Source organism: Opisthocomus hoazin, chromosome Z (assembly GCF_030867145.1).
Source record: "Opisthocomus hoazin isolate bOpiHoa1 chromosome Z, bOpiHoa1.hap1, whole genome shotgun sequence".
NCBI classification, from domain to species: Eukaryota; Metazoa; Chordata; class Aves; order Opisthocomiformes; family Opisthocomidae; genus Opisthocomus; species Opisthocomus hoazin.
In genome coordinates, this window is record NC_134454.1 from 43433362 (window position 1) to 43443162 (window position 9801).

The 9801-nt window shown below is 54.9% G+C and overlaps 2 protein-coding genes across 2 annotated transcripts; both read right to left on the bottom strand.

The window, feature by feature from the left end:
• Positions 1-3093: 3093 nt before the first annotated feature.
• Positions 3094-4379, bottom strand: LOC142358909 (uncharacterized). Its single transcript, XM_075411528.1, has 2 exons — positions 4243-4379; positions 3094-4120 (listed from the first exon to the last, which is right to left on the bottom strand). Exon 2 carries the CDS (start codon positions 4033-4035, stop codon positions 3205-3207), a length of 831 nt encoding a protein of 276 aa, XP_075267643.1. The 5' UTR covers positions 4036-4120; positions 4243-4379; the 3' UTR covers positions 3094-3204.
• Positions 4380-7150: 2771 nt separating this feature from the next.
• On the bottom strand, positions 7151-9343 carry LOC142365734 (junctional adhesion molecule A-like; the record flags this gene model as incomplete). Its single annotated transcript, XM_075446846.1, is given in 8 exon segments — positions 7151-7607; positions 7684-7791; positions 8107-8472; positions 8653-8737; positions 8739-8797; positions 8878-8939; positions 8941-8983; positions 9232-9343. Coding segments are annotated over 8 exon segments (849 nt in total), but the record flags the coding sequence as incomplete, so codon positions are not given.
• Between the last annotated feature and the right edge of the window lie 458 nt (positions 9344-9801).

A 9801-nucleotide genomic window follows, 5' to 3' on the forward strand; every position in this document is an offset into this window, starting at 1 on the left:
AAAGCTCAGACAGAGATATGGAACAGGTTTAAGCAGTACTGGTTGCCAGCTGCATGTCTTTGCTGTTGTTCTCGCTTCTCAACATTGCTGAAGTTGCCCCAGTGCTGGCAATGTGTAGGTTAAAAAAAAATACCTTTAAACAAAAACTTGGTGCTTGAATGGATTTAAAAGTTTTTTAAATGTGATCCCACATTGCAGAGGTAAATTGTGCTAGCTATTTTCCAGCAAGATGTTGGTTTAAGCCAGATCTGGCTATCAGCGCTTGAAGTGCCTTAGGGGCAGGACCTCAAAGTAGAGCTGCTATATACAACCAGATGGTGACAAAACTGTAAACATTTGGGGCAGTCGTGAAGCAGAATGTCATTCCCAGTCCTCCACACACCAAAGCAAGTCACATGCTTTTGGTGTCCTACAGACCCTCTTCTACCCAATAGAGATACCAAAATAAAGCCCACAACAACAGCCAGTGTGGTCACTGATGATACTCCCTGTTTTGAATTCCTCGCTCCCTGGATGGGGCAAAGCAGTGTGTTAACAAACAGGACGACTCAACTGGTTCCGGTTTTGTCATGGTCTCAGTGAAACAAAGTGGTAGATAACATGCTTCCAAATATGCATTTGGATCAACAGGGCTAAAATACAGAAACATAGAAGGGATGCAAACATGTGCTGGATGCAAAGCAACAAAGTGCATACTGACTTTTTGAAACTATATGTCCCTACATCCTCCAGGGCAGAATCCAATTTAGCTATCATTGCCATGTACAGCTCAGCTTTAGGTTGCTTGAAGAAAACCCTTTATAGTTTCAGTGAGATATTCAGAATAAAAATTCCTGGAGTGTTTTCCTAAATAAATAAATGAAGGGGACCCGATGAGATGCATCCCAGGGTCCTGAGGGAGTTGGCTGACATAGTTGCCAAGCCACTCTCCATCATACTTGAAAGGTCACGGCAGTCAGGTGAAGCTCCTGCTGACTGTAAGAAGGGAAACATTGTGCCCATTTTTCAAGAGAGTAGCAAGGCAGACCCTGAGAAGTACCGACCTGTCAGCCTCATCTCTGTGCCTGGGAAGATCGCAGAACAGATCCTCCTAGAAGCTGTGCTAAGGCACACAGGGGACAGGGAGGTGATTTGAGACAGCTATCATGGCTTCACCAAGGGCAAGTTCTGCCTCACCAACCTAGTGGCTTTCTATGATGGAGCGAATACATCAGCGGACAAGGGAAAAGCGACACATGTCTTCTGTCTGGATTTCTGTAAAGCCTTTGCCACAGTCCCCCACAACATCCTTCTCTCTAAATTAGGGACATAAGGAATTGAGGGGTGGACCATTCGGTGGATAAGAAAGTGGTTGGAAAGTCGCAGCCAGTGGGTAGTGGTCAACAGCTCAATGTGCAAATGGACACCGGCGACAAGTGGTGTCCCTTAGGGGTCCGAGGTGGGACCGGTGCTGTTTACTATATTCATCAATGACATAGACAGCGAGATCGAATGCACCCTCAGGTAGTCTGCAGATGACATCGAGCGGAGCGGTGCAGTTGACATGCCGGAAGGACTAAATGCCATCCAGAGGGAACTAGACAAGCTGGAGGAGTGGGGCTGTGTGAACCTCATGAGGTTTCGCCAGGCCAAGTGCAAGGTCCTGCACCTGGGTTGGGGCAACCCTGGTACCAGTATGGGCTGGGGGATGAAGGGATTGAGAGCAGCCCTGCAGAGAAGGACTTGGGGGTCCTGATGGACGAAAAGCTGGACATGAACCAACAACATGCACTTGCAGCCCAGGTGGCCAACTATATCCTGGGCTGCATCAAGAGAAGGGTGGCCAGCAGGTGGAAGGAGGTGATTCTGCCCCTCTACTCTGCTCTGGTGAGACCCCAGCTGGAGTCCTGCATCCAGCTCTGGATGTGCCCTCAGCACAAGAAAGACATGGACCTGTTGGAGCGGGCACAGAGGAGGGCCACAAAAATGACCTGAGGGCTGGAGCACCTCTCCTAGGAGGACGGGCTGAGAGACCTGGGGTTGTTGCGCCTGGTGAAGAGAAGGCTGCAAGGTCCCACATCTGGGTGGGGGCAACCCCCGCTACCACTACAGGCTGTGGGATGAAAGGATTCAGAGCAGAGGAGGGCCACAAAAATGATCCGAGGGATGGAACACCTCAGAACAGGCTGAGGGAGTTGAGGCTGTTCAGCCTGGAGAAGAGAGGAGCAGGCTGTTGGGAGACCATATTGTGGCTTTTCAGTACTTCAAGGGGGCCTATGGGAACGATGGGGACATTTAAGCAAGGCCTGTTGTGACAGGACAAGGCATGATGGTTTTAAACTAAGGGAGGGTAGATTTCAACTGAGTATAAGGAAGACATTTCTTACAGAGAAGGTGGTGAAACACTGGAATGGATTGCCCAGGGAGGAAGTGGAGGCCCCATCCCTGGAAACATTTAAGGTCAGGTTGGACGGGGCTCTGAGCAACCCGATCTAGGTAACGATGTCCCTGCTCACTGCAGGGTGGCTGGGTTAGATGAGCTCTAAAGGTCCCTTCCAACCCAAAGCATTCTGTGATTCTGTGATTCTGTGATTCCATGTGCTGGAGCCTGGCGTTGTCCCTCCCCAGGTGCAGGACTTTGCGCTTCCCCTGGTTGAAGTTTCTGGGGCTCCTGCCTTGGCAGGGCACGAGCCTGGTGCGATGCCGAGAGCAGCCCCAAGCCGTGACCCCGTGCGGGAGGAGGGATTTGGGCGACCCTCTCGCGAGGCTGCACCGGGCAGTGTAGGCTGTCAGGAGAGCAGAGCCCCGGGACCTGGGGGGAGAGGGTGCGGTGGGGAGGAGGAGAGGTGCGGGGAGACGAGCAGTGGGGCACGGGCTGGCCCTGGAGACCTCCCAGCTGGAAACATCTGCCCCGGGACCAGCTGCAGAGGTGCGGGCCTGGGTGCTACACTTGGCTTCAGGGGAAACAACAAAATAGTTGCTGTCACGTGGGGATGGACCCCTCAGCGTTAACATCCCACCCCTCCTGGCAAAAAAGTGAAAAAGGGCAAGGATAGCCACGCCACCTGCACAGTTAGGAACACAGAGACTTCTTCCGTAGTTTTGGTGCACTTATTTTATTAGGGTAATAAACTGGGGGGGGAGCTGGGAACCCTTGAGCGCTGGTGCAGGACCCAGCGGATGGCCCAGTCCTGGTGTGGCCATCCCCCAAGGCACCCTCCATGGTCAGCAAGGCGGTGCTGGCCTCTTGCTGGCCGGAGAGCCCTGGGACCTGCCGGTCCTCCTCTTCTGGGGTCGCCGTGTCCGCCCAGGGGAGCGATGCCTGCCCCGGCGGGAAGTGGATGGCCCAGGCACAGCCTCCCCTGGCTCCTGCTGGGGCTCCTCTTGCTCAGCAGGGATGGCAGCGGGAGCAGAGCGGTGTCTGCTGGGGCCCCCAGCAAGGGCAGCGGATGAGTTGATGGGAAGGTCGTCCACGCTGGATGTGTCAGGGCTGTCGCAGGGGGCTGGTCTGGGGCCGGGGGCCTCGGGGTTCTGGAAGGAGGCCCCCAGCATCCAGACTGGCTGCTCTGTATCCAGCCTGTGGATGCCCATGGCTGTCTCCAACAGCCCGCAGCTGAAGGTCTCTACCATCCCCTGATGGAACCAGGACTGGAGGGTCTGGAGGAGCCATGGCTGGTCCTGCAAACTGTTTAGCCAGTTTGGGGGCTGGAAGAAGTTCACAGGATTCCTGGGCACCTCTTCCGAAGCCCACCATTTCGGTGACCCATGGTCCTGGAGGTCATCGTCCTCTGGGTCGCTGGGAGCTGGTTCTGCCTGGTCAATAACATCTGATGGTGGCGTGGATGGCGAGATGACGTGCTCCCTATAGTCGTCATCTGCTTGCACCGAGTGCAAGATGGAGTGGGTGCCCCTCTTGCAGAGGGGGCACTCAGGCTTGCTCTCAGCCCACCGCAGGATGCATTCATAGCAGAAGCGGTGGAGGAATGGCATCGCGTAGCTGGTGTCCTCGCAGCTGCCCAGGCAGATAGGGCAGCGCTCCTCCAGCTGCGTGGCCATGCTCTGCACTGGCTGTGGTGGGCTGGGGGGAGCTGGGGATGACAAACTGCTCCCTCTCACGGGTGCCGCAGCAGCCGGTGTCGCGCTAGAAAAGGCAGAGAGGCCATGGTCACTGGCTGACCCGGGGAGGGGTTGAAGAAGCACCCAGGTCCCTCAAGCAGGAAACCCTCCCAGCTGCCCAGGGTGAGGTTCCCCCCCCCAGCTCACCTTTGCTGCTGCGAGCACCCCTCCTGGGTGCCCCGGCTGCCAGAAGCTGGCAGGGCCGGGGATAATCCTGCAATGGCTCTGGGGTCAGGTAACTTCACATATAACCTGCCTCTGGCTTGACCTGAGAGTTTTCTGAAATTCTCCCAACTCTGCCAGCAGTTAGTGGGATTCCTGTGCTAGGAAAAGCTCAGCACATTTTTGCTAGCAGATCGTCTAATTCTGTTGTGAGCCTCACCTCTTCTGACTGGTATTATGGACACTAAGTAAACACCAGTACTTAATGATGATACTTGTCTGAAATCACAGTTGCAAGTTCAAAGAGCATATGCTTCAGGGTATACAGTCACTGTTCAGATGCTGAGGGTGGTTGTTTTTTTCTCATGAAAGTGAATGTCCTTTTCAAAACAGATTTTGTCAGTCTTTGGTGGCCTAGGACTGAAAACAATTCCAAATTAAACTAGCATGTTGACAAGAGATCAAAAATACCAACAATAGATGAGTTGATGCAACTTATTGCCAGTTGCACAAACAAGGAAGGCATTGTAACTGAGTGGCTGATGGCACAGCCAAATACTGCTGCAAGCAGGCTTCAGTACTACCTGTCAATCAGCTAAGTAAGATTCTGTCTAGTTGCTTAAAATTAAATAACAAAATTAAACTAGCTACAATAAACACTGTACAGTGTAGGGTGAAAAAAAAAAACAGGCAATGGGAAAGATACACTGAAGTTTATAAGGTGGAACTGAATATGAAAGCTCCTGGTATGAAGAAAAAAGATTGCCCCACCACAAAGCACTATGTGAGGAAGCTTAGCACACAAGCTAAAAAACAGGCCTCACTGAAGACAGTGGCTTGTCTTCCACTAAGTCATTCAAGTTCTAAGGTCAGCATCAGATTGGCGTACTTCCCTGTGTTTAGGAACCAAAAGCACATTTCATGGAGAGGACGGAATTCAGCTTAGAAGCACAAAATATCCCTGATACTGGACACAGCATCTTCTTGTACTTTTTTGAAGTCAGAAATAGAATTATTCTGAAAGTATTGGGAATGCTGGTTTCCTTCTCATGTTCCTTTTTTTGGGGGGGCGAGGAGGAGGGAGGTCAAAATGGGTTTAAACTGCTTAAAATAAGAAAAAGCAATGTTACCAGATGAACAGCTGTCATCTTGTCACCATTCCACAGTTAAATTGAGCTGGTTCTGCTGCTGGGACAGGAAGGCTAATAGCAGTGAGAACATGAGTCCACCTGGTTTGCAGTTCAGGACAGTGCTGGTATGGTTGCATTCAAAAAACAGTAAGTAGAAATCTTTAATGGAAGTGGCATTTAAAAAATCAAAAAGAAAAAAGAAGAAGAAAATTAACTTAAAGAACAAAAACAAAGGAGCAATGTCAGCTTTCAAAGTGCTGGCTGGATGCTAGGATGAACGATCGCAAATAGTACTGAGACCTAATAAGTCACTTACCCACAGCTCCTGTTGACTTCAGAAGACTTTTTCCCAGATGAATAAAAGCTTCCTAGCAAAGTACTTGAATCTAGCCAGCAGCACTAATGAGATAAGTCTGTAAAATTCTTCATGCCATTAGCAAGGCACCTAGGAATATTAAAAACAATAGTGAGAAAAATGAGAGGATTCCAGGGGGCTTCCTCCCATTGCCAGACCATTTTACCCAGTTTCATAGTAGCATGTTAAAAAGCAAAGTCTGCTTTTTATAGTGCCTAATGGAATGCCCCTTCTCTCTGGTAAAACCAATAAAACTGTATTTTCATAAACAGGAAAACAAAGTTAATCCCCAGAGCTTCTGAAATAACAATGAATTTTAAAAGTGTAGAATTATTTATTATTTGTATCACAATAGAGTAGAGAAGCCAAACAAATTTGGAGTTGCTTAATACTGGGCAGTGTGCAAATATAGCACAAACATAACGGAAATATGCAACCTAAACAGGCCGGACAGCCAGAGATCGAGAGGGGAAACAGAGATGCATGTTAAGTAATTACCACTTTCCAAAGCCATGTACATGCACAGAATGAAAACCAAGGGAAGTTACAGAAAATATATCAGAAACCTAATTATGAACCCTGGTTCTTGGAAGAGTAACTAACACTATCATGTGTCGTGTTGCATTTCTGTCGGAAAACAGAACACAGAATGAAGGTATCATACAGAGATCTAATTGCAGGCTCACGACGAAGCAACTGTATCACCGCAGCTATTTAGAAACGTTCCTTTCTGATAGAAAAAATACCATTAAGTTCACCTGGTGAGCTACTTTTGTTCCAGGATCTTCTTTTTATTATGCAGAAAAGCTCTGAGCTACTTTGCCAAGTTCAGGTCTTTACATGTTGAGTGAGAAGTGATTGAGTCAAGAGGGCACACATTCTTTTGCATTCTCCCCACACTTCCTTGGTGAGTGGTAAATCTGCTTCAGCTACTTGGTGAAAGAGCACCTCAGCTTGTGTTTCAGGTCTCTGGATCTGATTCATGAAAAAAAGACATATGCTACCTATAAAGCCATCAGTGAGCAGGCACAGTGCGTAAGGTTCCACATGATCAGGCCATGTAGAGGGGCTTGTATCCAAAACGCTTGCAGATTCAGAGAGTTTGCTAGGACTTCCAGGTGAAACTTTTACCTCTTCTGGGAAAAGCAAGTTTTTCCCTTACTGGGACTTGTTCACGGGGAAGAACCATTTAGAGAAAACACCGGAAGGTGAATATCCCCAGTAGCTTCCTCGTTGCTTATCAGGAAAAGACAAGTAAGAAGGTAGCCTTTCTTCTCCACCCCACCACTCCCACTCCTTGAGCTGAGCTTGTCTTAAAGCTGGTGGTTATGACTGGACTCACCTTCAGTGCCGGTCGCGAACAGACCCTTGCAACTGACTGAATGAGCAGAGCATAACATGTTCCCTCTTGTTAGCTCAGCCACATTAACGCACCGTGCTTCTGGCTCCTTGCCTGTGGCAATTGCACAACAAGACACCTTTGCCTAGGCTGCCCCCGTGAAGGTACACCACTGCCACAGGTAAGGAATGCAGGTAAGCTCAGCTAACGCAGCTCAGTGAACAGCTACCTTAACCACTTGTAACTGCTGGTCCACACCTCCACTGACTCGTATACGGCTACAGTAGGAACAGAGGAATCCCGTGGTGCCTATGGGTGTTATACCCACACGCTGCTGTTTAGTGACAGCTAACCTGTTCATTTTATTGTTCATTTTAAAAAGGGAACAACGCATTGTTAAACTTGGCATTATAAAGTAATTTTGGGGGACTGGGGGCGGGGCAGAGACCCCCATTCCTGCTGCGGAGGAAGAGGAGGCAGCCGGGAGGGAGGCAACAGCATCACGGCTCCACTTACGCTTTTCTCTCTGAAAGGAAAGAGAGAGGAGGGGGCTTAGCAGTGGGCGGGGGCGGCAGGTGCGGGGGTCCTGGGGTGGCACTCACTGCTGAAGAAGCCCCGTCTGTAGGCGAACCAGACGCCGAAGACTGCCAGTGCCTGCACCATCAGCAGCACCAGCTCCGCCGCCACGATGCCGCCCACGTTGACCTCACCTGCGGAGAGCGGGACGGCAACGTCGGAGGGGTCCCAGCACGGGGACCCTCCGCTCGTGCCCGCGGGACCCCGGGAACCCCAGCCGGAGAGGCTGCAGGGGCCCCCAGAGCAGCCCCAGCCGCGAGTGGGGCCAGTGGCGGCATGGGAGCCAGCTCCAAGGGGCACCGGGCTGCCGTCCCCGCTCTGCCCGGCGCCAGCAGCAGGGTCCCGTCAGCCTGCAGGGCCATTAACAGCCCAGCTAATTACCGCCCCCGAACCCAGGGGGGCGAAGTGCTGGCAGTGTCGCCCCCAGTGCGGCCGGGGCAGAGCCTTACTGGCTTCCATGTGGACGGTGTCATCGGACGTCTGCGGGGAGCTCACGCTGTTGGTTGCCTCGCAGGAGTAGTCGCCGGTGTTGGCAGCGCACCAGGGCTCGAAGATCTGGAGGGGAGCAGGGGGTGAGGGCAGGGGAGGGGGGGTCCCCAGGCGCAGGGCTCCCAGCTCCCCCGTGGTGGGGTCCAGGGTGTAGGAGGAGTTCCAGAAGGCCAGGCTGCCCTCGGGGTCGGTGGGCATAAGCACCCTGTCCTTGTACCAGCGGAAGGTGGGTGGCGGCGAGCCGTCCGTCTCGGTGCAGTGCAGCACGGCCTTGCTGCCGATGGTGGCCAAGCTGGTGACGTGGGCCACCGGCTTGGAGGGCAGCACTGCAGGAGAGCATGGCGTCGGGGCGGGCACGGCATGGCAGGACAGTAGGGACGGCATCCTGCCCCAGCCAGCTGAGCCCTGCCACGGCGAGGACTGGGACGAGCTCGGCCGGGGGCCGGGATGTGGCAGCGGGGCGGCAGGGCCAGGCACGGGGGGCCGGGCGCAGGGGGCGGCTGCACCTTGGACGATGAGGTTGACCTCCGACTGGGTGATCTGGCTGCCATTGCCCACCACCTCGCAGATGTACTTCCCCGTGTCCTCCCGCGCTCACTGCGCTGAAGCGGATGTAGTCATTCGAGAACTGGACCCGGTTCTTGTACGGCTCTGCCGGGAGAGGCGATGGGGCTGGGATCCGGCACCAGCGGGGGGATGGGCGGCCGCACTGCACCATGCCCCAGCCGTACCTGTCAGCTCCCCGCCGTAGTACAGGAGCACGAGCGAGGAGCCCTTCTGGAACTTCCACTCGGCTGCTGGAGCTGTGCCGACAGGCTGAGCAGGAGATGATGGCGGCTGCTGGGGCAAAGCGATGCTGCGGGCGCGTGCCGACGCACCGGAACGGCGCCGTGCTCACGTCCTGCGGTGGGCGGCAGTCCAAACCGGGACCCCTCGGACCCTCCACGGTCCAGTGTCGCGGGGGAAGCCCACCCCCAGCGCCGGGCTCCGGGACGAGCTCCATGGGCAGCGCCAGCGGGGCAGGGGACGCAGCTGCGGCGCGGACCCCGGGGTGACGGGGCGGGGGGCCGCAGCCGGGCACTCACGCTTGTTCTCAGGCATTTCCTTGGTCTCGGAGGTGACCCGGGCTCCCACGAGGGACGCTGCGAGGGGAGGACACGGCTCAGGGACGGGGGCCGGGGAGCGGGGCAGGCTGCGGCCGGGTCAGCGGGTGCGGCAGCCCCGAGGCAGCGGCGACGGTCCCGGGGCAGGGTGACGGCACGCTACGCCGCGCCGCCCGGCCTGTCGCAGCTCCGGGAGCCAGAAAATCCCGTCCTGCCTGCTCCGGCGCGGCCCGGCACCCCCACCCTGCCCCGTTCCTGCCTGGCCGCCGGTCAGCGAAGCTCTCTCGCGCCCACGAGCCCGACCTCGCGCTCCGCCCCGGGCCGCCCCGCGCCGGGAGGTCCCGCCGGGTTATCAACAGCCGTTATCGCGGGGCACGGCGGCCCCGGACCCCCACCCCGCCAGAAACCGGGCTCCCGCGAGTGGGGACGGCGGCCGGCACCGGGGGACCCCCTCGGGCAATCCACGGCCGGCCCCGGGCGGCAGCGCCGCGACTCCCGGTACCGCCCCGGCCCCCGGCCGCGCCCGGCACCGCCCCGCCCCGCCGCCCCCCG

Coding starts and splice junctions, on each gene's coding strand:
- LOC142358909 (XM_075411528.1), bottom strand. CDS start 4,035: ATGGCCACGCAGCTGGAGGAGCGCTGCCCTATCTGCCTGGGCAGCTGC.